At 41.7% G+C, this 17,951-nt stretch overlaps 1 protein-coding gene across 1 annotated transcript in view; it reads right to left on the bottom strand.

Annotated features, from left to right (window-relative positions):
- The window catches only part of ube2j1 (ubiquitin-conjugating enzyme E2, J1), a 41,883-nt gene that overhangs the window by 10,707 nt on the left and 13,225 nt on the right, over window positions 1-17,951 (bottom strand). Inside the window, exons 2-7 of the mRNA XM_041064827.1 lie at window positions 14,324-14,397; window positions 13,628-13,759; window positions 12,981-13,065; window positions 8,545-8,650; window positions 2,746-2,875; window positions 1,782-1,913 (exon numbers count right to left, since the gene is read on the bottom strand). Of these exons, the coding sequence (XP_040920761.1) occupies window positions 1,782-1,913; window positions 2,746-2,875; window positions 8,545-8,650; window positions 12,981-13,065; window positions 13,628-13,759; window positions 14,324-14,397 (659 nt within the window). The remainder of the gene's footprint in view (window positions 1-1,781; window positions 1,914-2,745; window positions 2,876-8,544; window positions 8,651-12,980; window positions 13,066-13,627; window positions 13,760-14,323; window positions 14,398-17,951) is intronic.

Below are 17,951 nucleotides of genomic sequence, written 5' to 3'. Positions count from 1 at the left end.
AGAAAACATAAAATATCGTCCAATTAGAGAATGGCTGGAGGGAGGCAATAAATAAACAGCGGTTATGTTGCATCCCTTGGTATCCTCCACAGCAGGGTGAGATACCCTGGGCTGGCCTGTCTCATCCTGGGTAAGCTTTTCCCTCCAACTTCAGCGATAGATGGTGAGTCTTGCTTTTTCAACATGGCCCTCCTCAGTTTATCCAAACTCAAAACACTCATTTAAGTCCACCCTCTGCTCCGCTCCTCCAGACTGTCGCTGTGGTTCTGTTTGGGGAGGGGGGGTGCAGCTAGTGCCAGAATCAACCCTCTTAGGCGACCAAGCTCGGCCGTATCATCTGAAGTGGTGAAAAGAAGCTGTGGAAACACAGGCTTCAAGCTACCGTAACACATTCAACGCTGATGTTGAGAGAGAGCGCGCGCGCTGATGTCTAGCTGCTCGATTTCACACGCTGAGTCGGTGCGACAAATACAGCTGGCGTGGCGCTGCTCGCACAGTCAGCATGCAGAATCATTTCCCTCCATACAAATTCCAAAATGATTTTTGGAGCTCAGCGGGATGACAGCAGGTGATGAAGCGTGGCACCAATTAAAAGGAACAATGTGAAAGATGGGTAATTGACTGCACGCAGACAGCAGCACGTAATCCTCTTGACTGTACACTGTGGAGCTTCTGAACACCCGCTGCTCTGTCCAATACTTTGGAGCTTAAATGGATTGAAGAGCAAACCACAGCACTGTGAGGACAGGTCTGATTTTTTTTTTTTTTTTTTTTTTTTTTTTAAATTATGCCAAACATCAGGTGATATTAGCAAACCACCATCGGCATGTTGCTTTCATGTCTGTTTTTCAGAAATGAAAATGAAAAATTCAGAGAGAAATGTAAAACCAGACTGAAAGGCAGCGTTTCATTGGTTACTGCACCTCTGACCGCACCTGAAAATGATGTCACATGTGTACTGACCTTACATCACGGAGGCAAGGTGAGACGTACAACTGATGTTAGGAACAGGTGGACAATCTGTCAAATCTGTCTGTTGTCAAACACACTGTTGCCCATAAAGTTGGAATAAAATATATCTGACCTCTTCTCATGAAACGATTGTGACCATGTGATTTATTCTTGATAGATAAAGTGAATAACTTCTCAAAACTTTATTGATCACTCTCTTCCAAACAACATTACTGATGTGTATAAATAGGAAACAAAATGATTCCAACTTTATGGACAACAGTGTATTTTTCTAATTGTTTGTCCAGCAACCTCTTTAATATGGCTCTTGCATCAAAGAGATGACATCTTGATTTGACAGGTATTTAATTTGCTGGATAGGATTTTCTCCGCAGTCTCTATTAACTTTGTAAAATAAAATACTCTATTTAATGACATGATGATGATTTCAGAAAGTAAACTCAGCTGTTCCCAGCAGCATTACCACAGCAACAAAAATACAACCTTGAAGAAAAATGTATAATTATAATAAAATTAAAATAAACTTTGACCAAGTGTTTGCTGTGATGAAATACCTATCTCTATCATGTTTGTAGAATCTGCAAGTTGATTGCCATTGCATAATGAAATGAAGTGAAATGAATGCCTGGTTGGAAACTGTGTGTATTATTTGAGAAACAGTTGCCAGTAATGTTGCATCATTTGTAGCTGATAAGCTATAAACATATAAAAACCACAGGGATGGTGTGTTCTGTGTGTGTGTGGTGGGCTGGCTGTGGGCAGGTTGTGTGCCGTGCTGTGTAACCTCAGAACAGCAGTATAACACCTACCTGTCCAGCCTGGGGCCTGTCAGCAGCAGCTTCCTGGCCAGCAGACGTTGAGGTGCCTCCCTGGGTGAGGGTGGAAGGCTCGCTTTCTGCACCTCCACTCTCACTCGCCTGTCTGGATAAACTGGACTCTGCCTGCATCGAAAGCACAGGGAACTACAGTCATCTATTATTCTACACCGTGCATTCGATCCATGGCTGGATAATATGATCACAAGAAATAAAATAAATAGCCACATTTACCTAGAAAACAAATAAGTAATAAATAATTAGAAATTCATGTGAAAATTCATGTGAATTCTGAAAGAAACCACTGAAAAGTAAAAAACTGCTGAAATGCAGAAGGAAGACTTGGAGAGCCGAAATCAATTGGAACCTGAAAACTCAAGGAAACCACCAAAGAAATGTTGAAAACGGCTGAGAAACCAGCTGGTATCCATCTACATGTGTTTCTTTGAAAACTTGGAAGCTGAGATGTGAAACTGGAGCTGGAGGCTGAAGAAGCGGAGAACTGAAACATGTTGCTGAAACGGCTGAAAGGCAGACGATACACTGGCAAAGATGGGAGCAGAAATAAAACGCCTGAAAACTGTGAGAGAGGAAATTCTTTGTTCTGTGGAAACAATAAAAGTAAGCTGAAATGTGATTTTCTGCTCTTCCATGACAACTGGGCAAACTTCATCTGCTAATGCAGAGCATGTGATATGACTGAAATCTCCATAACAACCTCTATAAATGGTCCTTGTTAACTACTCTTTCCAAAGACTGTTTCTGTAAAAAAGAGAAATTAAGAGAAGCAGGGTGGCGAGTATGACACGTCTCTGTTTGCTGAGAGAAAAAAAAACAAAAACAGCAGCAGACATTTGTGTGAAGCCTGTGCTGTCAAGCAGCTCTTCTGCTCTTGGGGTTAAATGTTTGACCTAACTGTGAATCCATCGTGCCTCGTGTAATGGCCAGCTTTACGTACCTTGAAGTTGATTTGCTGAGCCAGTTCTTTGGCCTTGTTGTCCGCGGCGCTAGGGCGGCTGTTGGGGGTCAGAGCCAGGAGGGCAGAGCGCATGGAGCAGCCACACGTCTCACAGCAGAAGTCCTGGGACCTGCCGGAGGACAGGAAGTAGAGGTTAAGATCATCCTGCTGCCTCTCAACCTCTCAATCTACACTTCAAACAATCTTCATTTGTCACTGAAACACATCGCTGTAAGTGAATGTAATGATCATGCTCATCTTATGTGCTTAAAGGAAAATTCTGGTATTTTTCAACCTGGGTCTTAATCATCTCACGGGGTCATGCTAACTTTTCTCACCACCTCCGCTGTAAAGATTTGGGAGAGGCGTCTCCAGCAAAAAAAAATAAGAAAAAGCATTGATGTGAGTGAGCCTCCTGAATCTTTTCAAATAAACTTTAAACTTACATAAGTCACTTCAAAAGTTAACACAGAAATTACCCCTTGGAATTAGCATAAGAATGAACTTCCAAGGCAACTTGTTGTTTATCCAATCTTCCTCTTCATGTGAACACAATGGCTGATCACAGTTGTCAGGGCCAGTATATGTTGTTTTGCACAGTCTGAATTACTCAAATGTCCTTAAGTATAAAGTTGGCATGAATCATAGTCAGAAAAAAAAGAAAAAAAAACACACACTCCAGCATCAACAAATTATTTGGGTAATCGTTTTACGGTTTGCCTTTGTTTAGAGCCTGTCAGATAATCTGACCGCTCATAATTATTTATCCAACTTTTTTTTAGCAGTGTCATTTTCAATCCACACAGAAGCTGCGGTAGCACCCGATAACTTGATGCAGTGATTAAATGGACGTGCGATGTAAGAGTTATTTCTGTAAGTTGACTGATAACAACGCTGTCAGCGTAGTCAGTGTAGCTTGCTATGTAGGACGGAAGGAAACTCTGATTGGGTGATGGTTTCTACAGCTGGTGGAAAAGACCAGATCCATTTGAATCACTGAACAAAGCAGACGTGTGGACATTTATCCACACACCTGAAACCAGACGGACATCTCATTACTTTGTTGATTCAGTCAGTCACATTAAAAACTGGTTAAAAACTAAAGCCAGTTCTAACGTGGAACCTAAAAGCAAGACCTGCTCCTCAAACAGCACCTTGAAGAAGTGAAGGTTTCCCAAAATCTCCTCACTGAGACAGAGTAAGCATGAACAAACACACACACACACACACACACAATTACTGTGGAGCAGTGCACCGGGCAGCCAGTCAACAGTGTGTCTGATACAGAGCCACAGTTTAGATTTGTTGGCTGACGGTCAGAGAGTGTGCTGCAGTCAACACGAACAAAGAAAGAGAAACCAGACAAAGAACTCTGAAATAATCAAGCATTTAAATGTTAATTCACACAAAGTTGAAAGCCAGTGCAGAGGGTGACTCACTGATTTATCTGCCAAAAAAAAAAAAACCAAACGTCTTCTGGTGCTTGGCCAATGATAATGTGGCATCTTGATCATGAAGTTTTAAAGATTTTTAGACTAAGCTGCCCGTGCTTTTCAAGAATGTGTATTATATGTGTACACAGGTGTGTGTTCATGGCACTGGCTGTCTGACTGTACTGTTTGGCTGTTTTTGTCGTCACAACCTGCATCACATTCACATGCCAGGTCCTTCCTATGGGCTCAGACTGCTACATGCACCTTTAGGGCCTCGTGTCAGACCTGGAATTGAGGTTCGGTGTAATATTGCCAAGAGAAGGATCAACACAGCTGCTTAGTGCATTGATGTGGAAAAAAAAAGAACATAAAAATGCAACACATGAAAGAGGTTTCTGTGGATTTGTCTTATAAAAACTAATTGTCCCTTGCAGCAGCTAATGGACTGATGTTATAACTGCAAGGAGGAGGGGAAGAATCATGCTCGGAGGAACACCACATCATAACCGTACAGCTCCTCGGGCTAAAGGTGGCGTGGATAGATTTGGATACATTATGGTATTAAATGAACCAAATCACAGTCTTCCTCAGGAGCGACACTGAAAATTGGATTCTGTTCAAGTGAAAGTTAAGATGTCGATAGGGAAGAAGCTGGGATTATTAGGCATCAGGCATTTTGCAAAGGCACCGCAAATGTTCTCTTATGCCCCCAGTCATCATGCCACTGGACTATGACAGCTTAAACAGGCAGTTTATGTCTCCTAAAGCAGACGCCATGCAGACAGGCTCTGTGGTGGTTTGATGAATGACTGTTAGAGCCCTTTTAGGCACAAGCGCTGATCATCAAGAAGACATCTCAGCTCAGAGAGATGCCAAAAACTGGGGATCTGGTTTAGTAAAATCTGAGATGCACACTGAGAGGACAGTTTGAGATGTGTCAATCATTGGTTCATGAATAATGAAGTGGGAAGGTTTTAAGGCCTGAGTATTAATAACAGAAAATGCTCGTCGGATCGTCTAACAGCATCAGAAACCCGCTTTCCAAAACTGGGGGAAAAAAAAAAACTGTCTCACAGTTTCTGTAGCTTTCACAAAACAAACAATCCAACAATCATGTGGGCATGTAGCATGTAAGCATAAGCAGGGTCCTCACTACTGCTGTCATGTTTTGTGTGTTTTAAAGTGTGTGCCCCTCTATGAGTGCTCACGTCAAGGTTACAATGATTCCCAAGAAGCAGAGTTCTTAGAAAGAGACTGGGGAGGCAGTGAGATGCAGGAGGCTGTGATAGCTGGTGTTTTGCCCGGCAGTGGAGAGTGGCCATTCGGAACAATTTTGCCCTTGGATGTGGTCAGACTTGAGGCCACATCTGATTCATTTTGTTTAGACCGCTCTGTCTAAATAGTAGGGGTCCCAACACATAGATCTTTTCAGGCAAAAAAAAAAAAAGTAGTGTTGTGAAGCCAAACACTGCTTAACATTTGCTGCAACACAATGCACCGGCCAATCAAATGTCACATTGCAAACACTTCAAATACACATGAAGAAAGCTAAATATATTGGCTGTAAAATGCAAGATCAAACACGTTTTACTAAGCCAAAAATTAAAGAGATACTTTGAAAAAAATCTCCTTCAAACTTGAAAAAAAATAAAATAAAATAAAATAAAATAATTTTCTGGTATTTTGCACAGTGTTTCACCCACAGTTTATTTGTTGAACTGTCAAATATTAAGGCACACTGTGACAGCTGTCCCCCCCGGCCCACTACAGGCGAGTCATAGTAGTCTATGGCCAGAGAATTATTTACATAGCTTGAAGCAACAGAAACTGTTGGCACCAGGCACCAGGGTTATAAGAAAATGAATCCAAAAACATTTTGTACCTTCACATAATTCAGCAACTTACATGTGACACAACACCTTAGATATGATGTTTATAAATTCAGCCCCCTTCAGCCTACACTCTTGCCACACTTGGGTCAGTGTGGTTGCAGAGAACCTGAACTTAATCACCTTATTTACCGAGTGTCCACATCAACCAAAGATGAATTTATCTGAACAAATCTTAAATATAGGTACCATGAACTGCACTAGTGAGGGGGCCTTTGACAGTAAACGCCTCTGCAAGGCCTGTCACCAGGTTTCAGCAGTAGAAAACAAAGTGTATGATGTGTAATTGAATCTAACTCAACCTATTCTTACTAGTAGAAATACTGTGTTTATTTGGCAATAAATATCTTATTTCAGCAATTTTGCTCCAGAGATGAACTTTCCACGTCCACCCCCAGGAGGAAGGGCTGATAAATGTCCACCAGAAGGATAGTATGCATCTCTTCCATTATAAGTTTTTCTAAAAATTTATTGTCTTGAGTTTATTTCTTTATTTTGTTCTGTACATGATCCTTTGGTAAGACCATGCAACACGACCAACACTTAGACCACTATACCCTTGCACTGTATATTACTTTTAACAAATAATATCACAATGTGAAATGACAGCAGGTCCCCTGCATGTGAAATATGCGCTCGGGTGTGAGGAATGACTGACATTTTTCATATTTCTGCGACCTCCCCAGACTTCCACAGGGCCGCATGTATTCCTCCTGCCTCTCAAGCTAGCCAGCTTCTATGGCTTTTTACTTGTCAGTCATAAACTTGGCAAACTCTAAAAAAAATATTGGACAGGAGCCTTTTCCTGCTGTGCCTCCTCTGACTGACAGCTCTCACAACCACCAGGGGCACAGAAACAGGAGATCAGAATCAGAAAACTTTTTTGATCCCCTCAGGGAAACTGCTTTGTTACTACTGCACAGCATGCAGTTAGGAAACCGAAAGTTAATAAGTAAAAAAGTAAAAACTATTATAAAAATAAAATAAAAATAAATATAGTGCGCATACAGTAAATGCAAATGTCTAGAAAGTAATGTGTGAGGATGAATCGCCAGGCCTCTTGAACATTAGCATACAGCAGGTCCAGGTCCTGTCTCCTCTGGTAGTGTCTTCTCTAGTTGAAGTCCCCTGACATGATGTGCACGACGTCACACGCAGTTGCCAGGTTAGGAGAGGGATGCGGTGCAAACAACCACCAAGATGGCGTTTGAGAACTAGAGTATGTATGGCGGAGCTTTGATCTGGAGGATCTTCCTGTAGTCATGTTTCTGTGAAACACGTGACACTACACTCCCGGAAGTCCATCTGATTCCTCAATATGGAGGCTAGCTCGTCCGTCTTCTTCTCCAGTGATCCAGTGATGATGATAAGAAGTGAAATACGCTCTCTGCCCTTGTCACTTCCTTCTTCTTCTTGAATCCTCTGTGTGGTCTACTCCTCCTGATATGAAGAGGATGTTCATTGTTTCAGTGGCCATGCTGGACAGCCTCAATACAATCAGCTGGTCCCTGGTGTAAACAATTGCAACTCTGGAGTTGCTAGGCAACCATGGCGCGGCTGAATGATAACATTCAAAAAAAGCAGCTGAGTGAAAGAAATAATTAAAAAAAAATAAAAAATAAAACAGACCAGGACTCTATTCACTAGCATGGTTACATAAGCTTAAATAAGTTACTGCTAACAATGTAAACAAGCATGACAAAAGATAAAAGCTAAAAAATAGGAAAATGAGCAGGAGCCCATGCAACAGGCTGTATGCATGGGCACTGCATGCACACACACACAATAATTAAATAAAAATAAATAGATAGATAAAAATCCATGATGAGAAAACCAAAGAGAAGTGCTGCCTCAGCCTTAGACTGAAGGAAAAATAAAAAAAAAAGATTTTCCATCAGGGATGGACAGCAAAGTGCTTCCTATCTCATCTCCATGTGCTAATGAAACAGCCGGGTGATCAAGACCCCGCCTCATCTGGTAATAGAACAGCGACTTTAGCTTGGATCCTCTCCGTCTCTGGCTTTGTACCATTTTCTCTGAGGGAAATGCGGTGTGAAATGAAGAGCAATGTGCCCACTCATGTTCCCTCCAGAGACCAGATATTTTGGCGATAATGAATTTTTCATCTTGCAATGCCAGGACTGGCTTGGGCGAGCTCCTTTCCCTTTGTGGCTAGGCAGTTATTAGCAGGAGCGATGTCCACCGAGGCTCAGGTGCTGATTACGTTACATGCTTGCACGGAGTTTGCCGTGTTAACGCCATCAAACCAGTATCATGCATGTAATGTCAGCACTGATCATATCCTCAACCTGTGTGTTTGCTAATCCCACCCGCAAGATTATGTCTATACGATACAGACTGTTCCACATCACTCCACACATTCCCCTCATTATCATTCTCTATCCATAGCACTGCACACACAACACATGCTCTGCAGAGAGTAAACATTGGAAAGATTTTCATCTACAAAATCTTACTTTTTGGCAAGGGCCCTCCTCTCCTCTGGGGTATAATCAAGAGATCCTATTGCTCCCTCTCCTTTTGTTGGCATGAATCCGATTATAGCTATTAGGGCAGTTCGGACTGGAAGAGAAACAGACAAGAAGAGATAAGAAACAAACAAAGAGGAGATAAGAAAAATTAAAAACAAAGAACGTTAAACATTGCTTGTTAAAACAGAGAAGGTTAAATTACACGACAGGCTGCACATGTCATGTTCAGAAGCCATGTTACGTAAGTGGGAATGATGTTTTGTTTTCTGACCGTAAGCCCGGATTTACCCTGGCGTCTGTGAGGACATTTACCATGAGTCTGTACTCACACATTCTCCAGCTGGCAGGAGACACGTTTTACAATATGGTCAGGGTCAGGGGTTTGTTTGTGTCTATGTTATGACTGCCTGTGTCTCCAGTTGATCCAATATAAAGCATCTGGAAGCCCATTGCATCTGTCTTTGATAGATAAGCCTACCGTACTTTAAAGGTTTTCCACAGTGGATTTTAATCTAATAACTACAAAACGTTCACACTGACATGACGTGCACACTAGTACTCTGAGTTTTAATATTAAAGGACCATCCCAGTAGTAATACCAGTCCAGTAAATCCTGTGTGCTTACAAATTACATATCTACAGCTATTTCACAATTAATGTGGAGTAACATTTAAATCATTTTTGCTCTTCTCCATTCTGCTGCCATGTAGCTCACTGGCTGATCAGACCTGGAAAGTTTAGTGACAAACAGCAGTTAACAAGGAAGTAACTAATAAAAGTAGTGACGCTTTCAATAGTAAAAGTCAGACAGTTGGTAAGTTGAAGAGGAGCTTTGACGAGAAGTCGATCACACTTTCTGTGTAACGGCTGCTGTACTGTATCAGTCTGGGCCTCCTCAGTATACTGAGGAGGAAAAGGCGTCGAGGTGAGCAGAACGACAGGGGAAGGCCAGAAACAGGGGACACTGGCGTTGCATCATCAGATCAAGCAGGACGCCAGACTCTGGAACGAGCAGACGGCAGCTGGTGGCGTGTAGCTGTGACGCGTGCCAAACTGTGCATCTACAACAGAACGTTTCTGCTGCCACGAAAGGGACTTTTTGGAACCACTGTTACAGGAATGAGGCAGCAATCCTGTGGATGAACCAACGTGCGACAAGTCATTCTTTCGTGTCGTGTCGTTCTTTAGAGGCCTAAAAATCAACTGGAATAACTGGCCTTTAGCGGCAGTAACGTCTGGTTACTAACAGCCAGAGAGAGAGTACATAATCTAACCTGACTTTATATTCACATATATATATATATATATATATATATATATATATATATATATATATATATATGTTTTAGATTCTTCTACAAGCCCGATCATGATTCTTGAGTTATAAATGTTGACATCTGTTTTGTAAGGCAAAGCACTGAATTTCACAGTGGGTGTTATCACCTGAACAATTCATTCTTTTTGAAAGTTCAGAGAATTCTGCCAAATATTACAAAAGCTAAAATGTGGCTGCATGTTCTGGGAAATGAGCGGCGCTGACACAAAGTGTAAATGAATGGTGGTTATTTGGCTTCAACATGAAAACTCACTGGTATGGTCTTTCAAGGCCCTTCAACACACAGTTTATTGATGTGCATATTGATTCAACTGGATTCTACAGGGAGCATATTCAGGTTTCTGAAAACTGGGATATGAGCTCATCCACGAATCCTATCCTGAATCCAGGATATGATGTTTACACGCACAAAGATACCAGGATATTCAATAAAGCCTGATCCTAATCAGGATTCTAATTTGCATGTAGTCACTCTCATTAATAGTAGCCATCACTATTCACACCTTTTAGTAATTAAATCTCATTATTTCCCCATTATGAGGTTTAACTTGCAAGACCTTGCTTGTAAGATCATGCAGGTTCCACTGCCAAAGTGGACATGAATTGAATTATGGAACACTAGAATAATATATTTTCATTACAATTAATGTATTTTATGACAAATATGAACTATATTTGAACTACAAAATGCAGCACCATCTTCAGCACCAGTCTGTATATGCTGCCCCCCCCCCCCGCTGAAACATCCTCTGCTGTGTGAGTTATTAGATTGACAGAGTTTCCCCCTTTTTAAGCTGAGCTGAAGGGACTGGCAGGGGATAACAGCGCTCTACACACCTTGTCAAATGATATAGGTGCAGTACGGTCTGAGATGAAAACTCATTACAAAAATTGGACAAAACTGTCATTTGAATTAAGTAACCAGAAAAATCAAAGTAAGAGCAGAAAGTTAGTCGAAGCAGCAGCTCGTGTCACTTCAATAACAGCGGTGTGTCTGTTGAGATAAGTCCCTTCAGTGCCAGCTTTCTACAGTTTTCCTTCCTCTTAGGTTCTGAAAAAGATGAATGGATCTGTGTACGCGTGCGTATATACCTACTATTCCTCCTTTTCTGACAATCTATGTGAATGCAAATTAAAAATGAACGGCAAAACTTAGTGTAGACTGAGCTCTGAAATACCGGCGCCCTTCTTTTCAAACACAAACAGTAGTGAGCACAGACACAGCAGGAAAACAGCTTGAGGGAAAATGTATAAATATATTCATAAATAAGTATATATTCATATATGTATCAAAATAAATAGGAATATGTAAAATATGAAATTATACATCTTCTCCAAAGTGACATCAGAGGGAATGTTTGAATTACTTAGCCACACTTAATTAAATATGTAGGCGTAGCATACAAACTAAAGCAGCAGCCAACAGTAGTGATCATAACCAGGGAATCACTATAGCAGGCCTGCCAGTAACTTTTGGAGCGTGGTGTAATTATCCAGCCAGGCCTCCTGCGATCATTCCAAACAGGATGAGACACAACTTGTACACAACATTTTAAGAACACAGCAGGGGAAGTCAAATCTCTAAGGCATGGCCAGCCATGTGACCTGCAGCATGTTGGTAAAAAAAAAGAGGTTTAGAGCAACCTTTGTCTTTGATTTAATTGTGTTATTGATTTAAACCTTTTTTTTGGTTATGAGAGTCGAACCAGTAGAGAAAGATGCTTTGAGGAAGATGCACCGTCTCCCACTGAGCTCCCACTGAGTTCCCACTGATTAAAGTCCCATGCTGAGAAGTAACATGAAAGCAGAACTCAGCGAAAGGATGGATCGCCAGAAGAGAACTAAAATGAATTCTTGGTAGAAACAAATTATCAGTTTGGACTATGGAGGTTAAAAAAAAACATGGCCTTCTGCCCATGAAGAGCCTCCCCATCAGGTATTCAATAAATTTTCATTAATCTCAGAGCTATGAATGTAAGGTTAATTCCAGAAAAAAATGTGGAATCCAAAATAATTCACGTTATTTGTACTGGCTTGGTGACCGCTTTTGGCTGTTTTTACACATTTTCAACTTTTTGAAAGAATTTGAAAATTTTAGTGGGTCCATGTTGTACAATGTACTGTAGATGGACTGCAAATATTTAATGAAAGTCCAGGCTCCAGTACCTTCAACTCTCCAGTTAAAGGTGTGATCCCTGTCAGCTGCAAACAGGTGTTCACTTTAAACAGGTTTTATTTCTAATTTCCCCAGTTTTATAAATATATATCATTTCATATTTTAGCAAGGAGCCTGCCTGTTTTCCCATAAGCTCCTGTTTTAATTTGCTATTTATGTTGTTTGCTGTCAATACAACCTCAACACTTCCTCCATGTCTGCTTGTCGTCCTCATTAATTCAGCATGGTTTCCATTTTTCCCCGGCACTAACAGAGTCATGCCTTTCCCCTCTGTGGCTGTGATTTCATTTTTTGAAACTTGAAAAATACTGTGCACTCACAAATTGTTTTCAGTCCCTTCCACTTTGCCAAAAATTTCAGCAGCAACTCAGCAGCAATGTGGTGAATATGACATGACTCTGTAGTCGTACTGATGAAATGAGCGGTGTGGAAAGGTACATCATGCTGTATTCACCATGTGAACAATGCAAATAACAGCTGCCCTCCTCGATGTTTTCTACCCTGCTTTTATCAGCAACTTACTCCTTTGTGATGGCCACACCCCCAGCTATTATTTGAGACCTCTCATTATCTGAATACTGACTTCCATTAGAGAATTAAGCTAATGTGGCTTATTATAATCACGGACAGCCACATGACTGTCACTTCACTCTGTCAATCAAGACTCCTCCTCAGAGACACATTAAAGGAGCAAAGCAGAGAACAGTCACAGAGAACATCAATAGTTTTCCACACTTTTGCTAGAAATCTCTGTTAATGACCAAATTTTCCAGTTCTACAAATAATAACTCTTTCTCTGCCAGGCTGCACTAAAACAGTGACCTGTAACTGTGTAAAGGACGAACTAGAGGGGACTCAGGGAATGATTTACATGTGGAGAACCTGGGATCTGTCATTCAGGATACTTACTGCTCCAAGAGGGCTGCCAGGTCTCTGGATGGTGGCCAGAAATGCTCAGACAAATCTTCTTCCCAACTTCGAATCTTCCATTCGGCTAGGAAGAAAGGCAATAAAGAGAAGGTGGAGGTGAGTACGCAGGTGGGGAGAAATGAATAAAACATGCAGACTCAAAAGTTATGACAAGTAGACTGACGTGGAAGTTTGAAACAGTTGAGAGTGAGGAATAGGGAAATGTAGGCTGCTATTCTGCAGTAAGTAAGTAAGAGATCGCAAACAAGGAGTGTAAACTGAAAAAGATTATAAAACTGAGAAAACGGGGTCTGGACACAATGAAAAAAATGTCTATCACGACAGTTCAAGAGTATTCTGGCTTTTATCAGGCTGTCATTAGTGCAGGTGTCATACAGCTGTCTGAATGTAGTAAGACAATCTCTTATTCTCACAAAACCAGTGCAATTCCCTCTGACAGTGTGGTGACAGCCTATGCTTTATTCTGTCAACTGTCACTACGTGTGATACATCTAGAAACGGCTGAAGGTTAAATGACATGCTGTCCATTTTCCACTCTTTGATCATCTGATGTGACGTCTTTTTGTTCCGCTTTAGCAGGAGAATAATCATGTGCGAGTGAGACGTGGCCTTCGTCCGCTTCTTACTGTGAGGAGGATGATGCTGGGGGGCTTCATGGGGTACTCCGGGGGAAGTACAATCCTGCCGTGGTAAACCCCACCGTCAAAATCTGAATCCGGGGGCCCGCGTACGGAGAAGTGCCATTCAAAGAGGTTATCCTGCAGAGAGGAGAAGAGGGGAAATGTCACATTGAGCACACGGCAGAGACATGAGAACCCTGTGGCTTCCCATGTGTGACTGCAGTGACAACACTGACACTGACTTGAACTGTGAACTGTGAACAAACACTCCCACAGCTGTTTGCTGTGCCGATGCCCAGCAGTTATTTTTACCACAATATTCGCAGGGGTTGTTAAGATATTCATTAACAATGAGCAATTTAGATGACGACGTAGGTTGTAAAGAAGCCAGAAGTTTAGCCAGATTATTTTGTGATGTTACCATGATGTTACCATATTCCCAGAGCTCATTACTTTGTTAAGTACAGTGTTAAAAAATGTGATAAAAATGATGGACAAAACTAGAGAACACAGAACCTCTATGAAATGAAAATTTTAGACAGAGAATTGCCCCCAAAAATAAAAATGTCTTTTTCCTGCATTCAGGAAAGAGACACTGTTAAACTACACAGGATGGGAAGTGTAGTTGTGGTGGCGCTTCTCAAATGCTGAAGTGATACAGTACAAATACTGCAGCACTGTTGTGTTCTGTGGTGAACTTACTTCTAGTGGCTGGGCGTGGTAGTGCTCTGTGGGATCCCTCAGCTCAGCAGCCTCTTTCATCAGCCTCTTCACCGCTGGTTATTCAAAAGAAACAAAGACACACACACACACACAAAAAACAAAAAACAAAAAGAAAAACTGAGGTTAGTGCCTGCAGGGTAAAACAGTTCACATCTTCTTTATGATCATTACTGTTTACATCACTGATCTTCACTATTTTTTCCATGGAGAGTCACACTGGCAGGATACAGGCAATCAAACACCAAAAACGAAATAATTTTGGGTGCATGATTTGGAAATTGTGCTCCAAGCTACTTCGCCTGAAACCAGAAACTTTGGTTGCATATTAAATGCAAAAGGCTAGATCGGTGGAGGGCAAATAAACAACTATTAGCCCTTCTTTAAATCTCCCCTGCTCATCTTGTTTGGCTCCTAGCTTTCTTTTTTTACTCTGACCACCTGCAGTTCGCCTGCTATTCCCCTCTGCGGTGTCTTCCTTTTGATTTTCGGCTGCTGCATGCTCTGACTCTTCATTTTTCTCACTTGCCACACAGCCTGGTTTCTCTCCATCTGGTTGTGACTTTGTTAGATTGGAAAATTGATCCATTTTTGTTGTTTCTGCACTACAGGTTAACAAGCATGAGACCTCGCTACAGATGTATTAATAACACTGCTACATGAGTGAGCAGGGTTGCCAGATTGGTTTCCTCCCCTTTTTAATTAAGCAGCAATACTTAGATATTTAATAAAGAACAAATACATTAAAAAAAAAAGCTACATGCTTATAGCACAGTGTGCTGTACATGTGTAATTTTGGGCTGCCAAAACACCATAGTGAGTTAGGATTCTGTGCCATACTTCCATCTTTTGCATGAATATTTTATAAGTATTTTGGAAACTGTGTGCGTTTGCTGCATTGTCATTTAATTTTTCGTTGCCCTGCCAGTGTTACTGTTGCTGTACAATGAGTAACACTCTTTTACACCCTCTGAAATTCGCTGCCGTCCACCAGCATGACTCGTGTGCGAAACACTACAAATTCACCCAAACTGTCCTGAATACATTTCCAACTGCAGCAGTTCTCCAGGCCAAGATTCCTGATATTCACATGCGGAGAGCTGCAAATGCGCCGTTCTCCTGGGTAACAGGATGCTAACACAGATGGACAGATTAGAAGAGCATGCAGAGGGACAGGGCTCCATGCACTGGCAGTGCACACAGTCTGCTAAAAATGTGACTGTCACACTCATTCAGACAGTCAGACTAAAAGGCTGGAACAACAATGCTTCTTCAAATGTGCAATCCAAAAAAAAAAAAAAAAAACTGGATTTAAAACCACCTTTAGAACTGCTGTTTCTTCACAACTATTCAATTATACGCTTTTGCGCTTTTGTACATAGTCTCCCACTAAAGTCTTTGGTGCGTGTGGACTGGCATATTGCATGATCAAACCATGAGTGTTTGATTAAGAAAAAGGTTTCAACACACAACCAGTTGAGGCAGATGGCCGCCCACCCAGAGCCCCGGTTCTGCTCAAAGTTTTTTTTTTTTTCCTGTTAAAAGGGAGTTTTTCTTTGCCACCGTTGCCAAGTGCTTGCTCATGGGGGGGTGCTGGGATCTCTGTAAATAAATATTATAAAGAATACGGTCTAGACCTGCTCTGAGATCACCTCTGCTCTGATATGGCACCATATGAATAAAACTGACTCTAACTGAGAAGGAAAGCACAGGGCACATATTTAGCCACCGTAGATTACTAAGTTCTTGAGAGAAAATAATAATTATTCCAAATTTTCCTTATTTCATCATATTTCAATAAGAAATGTTTTCTGATCTGCTCTTGTTTTCATTTTCTGTTAATGCAAACTCAACACCTCCTCCATGTTTACCTGGTTCCTTGATAAATTCATATGTATAACATGTATAACATACATTTCCACAGCACTAATTCCATCACTACAACAGCATATTCATATCATATTCACCACTTGGCTGCTTGAAATTTCTCTTTTTTAAAATGCTTCTCATTTCACTGACTAATTAATTCCGGTCCATTCAACTTAGTGTTTTTTCTTGTTTGTTTGTTTGCTGTTAAGCTGCTGTCACAATACAAGCTTTCCAGCAGCTCAAAGGCCATAATCCTTCCCTTTCCTGGTTTGGTTTTAATGCGACATGCCACAGTTTCATCCACAAATGGTCTTCCTCATGTAAGAGGGAGGAGCACTTTGAATGTAAGCTGTTGTGTCCATATAGAATAGAAGAAGTACGCTGCTGGTTTTTCTTTTTGTGCTGATGACTGTTACTCAGTATCTGTATGTGGATCATGGATGTGTATTCATCCTTCAGGCTTTTAATGTGAAACATCTGCAGGAAACAACAACAGTTGTTCCTTTATCTGTTTATGTGCTATTTCTTCTTCTTCCTCTAATAATAATGCTAATGATAATGATGATAATGACTCTCAGGCTTACCGCAAAGCACAATGCAGAAAGGACAGTTGATGCCAAGACATTTTGCAAACACTTAGACACATATCAGAGCAGAACTCACTGTGGTCCATTTGACAGACTGCTTATTAGCTGCTTATTAAAGATGAGCAGATGATTAGCAGATGACAGCAGAAGTAATGATGCTGCTGCCTGCTGCAAACACAGCTGAACTCATAAGTGTGGTTCAAGGCAGTTAAGCATAAGTAAACACTTTTTTTTTTTGTTGTTGCTGTGTTTACAGGGTCAATCGCTACTCATGGCGGTGTTTTGGGAGTTTACGTGCAGATGCAACATGCTCTCAGAGTGAGGTGCCAGAGAAACATCTGCTGGCATTAACCCCTGTGTCTCCACCTCGCCTGCAACACTCTCAGACCTTCTGCGTTAATCTGAATACAGACAACCTCATTACCCTAGGGAGGATAGTTACGCAAGTCCAACTAACGATGCTGGTGGTGGGCTTGATGATGATGATGACTGTGGGGGGTGGGGGTGGGTTACTTAGCGCCCTGGCAGCAAAGGACACAAGGATGCTCCTTGATGTAAAGCCAACTGCCAGGCTGCAGCCGCTCTAATCAGAGTACAGGGGGGCAACACAACAACAGGTGCTGTTACCGAGTCTCAGCCTCCTGTTAACAGAGCACTCATCACAAGTTGAAAGGGGGCTGTTGAGCTGTTGGACAGTAAGGTCAGTTTGCTTGCTTTTGCCCTCTTATGGGATGCTACTACAGCCACAGCTATCAGCTGGAAAGAGAAACAGAATGGGGCTGAAAATTGGAAAGTAATTGTGAAAAGAAAAGCGGAACTAAGAGGTATTCATGGAGGCAAAATTGATTTGGAATCCAATCGAGCAGTGTGAGTGCAAATGAACGAGAGAGAGGAAGAAGACGAGGGGCAGCGGCGGGGATGGGCGGGAGGGCAAATAACAGGGACGAAGCCCAAGCCCAGGCAAGCTGAGAGGATGTGCAGGCTGCAGGGGGGAGCGAGGCAGTGGAGCAGAGAGATGGCCTGACACCACGCGGCTTTCAGGGCACGTGTTCTGTCTTATACTGCCCGAGGAAAGACAATCCTCAGCATAGATGTGAACCTATCACAGTATCCCACATTGGACGCACACCGAGAATGGAAGAGTCTGCATGCAT

The sequence above is a fragment of the Toxotes jaculatrix genome, chromosome 19 (genome assembly GCF_017976425.1).
Source record: "Toxotes jaculatrix isolate fToxJac2 chromosome 19, fToxJac2.pri, whole genome shotgun sequence".
NCBI classification, from domain to species: domain Eukaryota; kingdom Metazoa; phylum Chordata; class Actinopteri; family Toxotidae; genus Toxotes; species Toxotes jaculatrix.
Note: the sequence above shows the minus strand (reverse complement) of the source record. Positions and strands in the feature narration are given on the sequence as shown.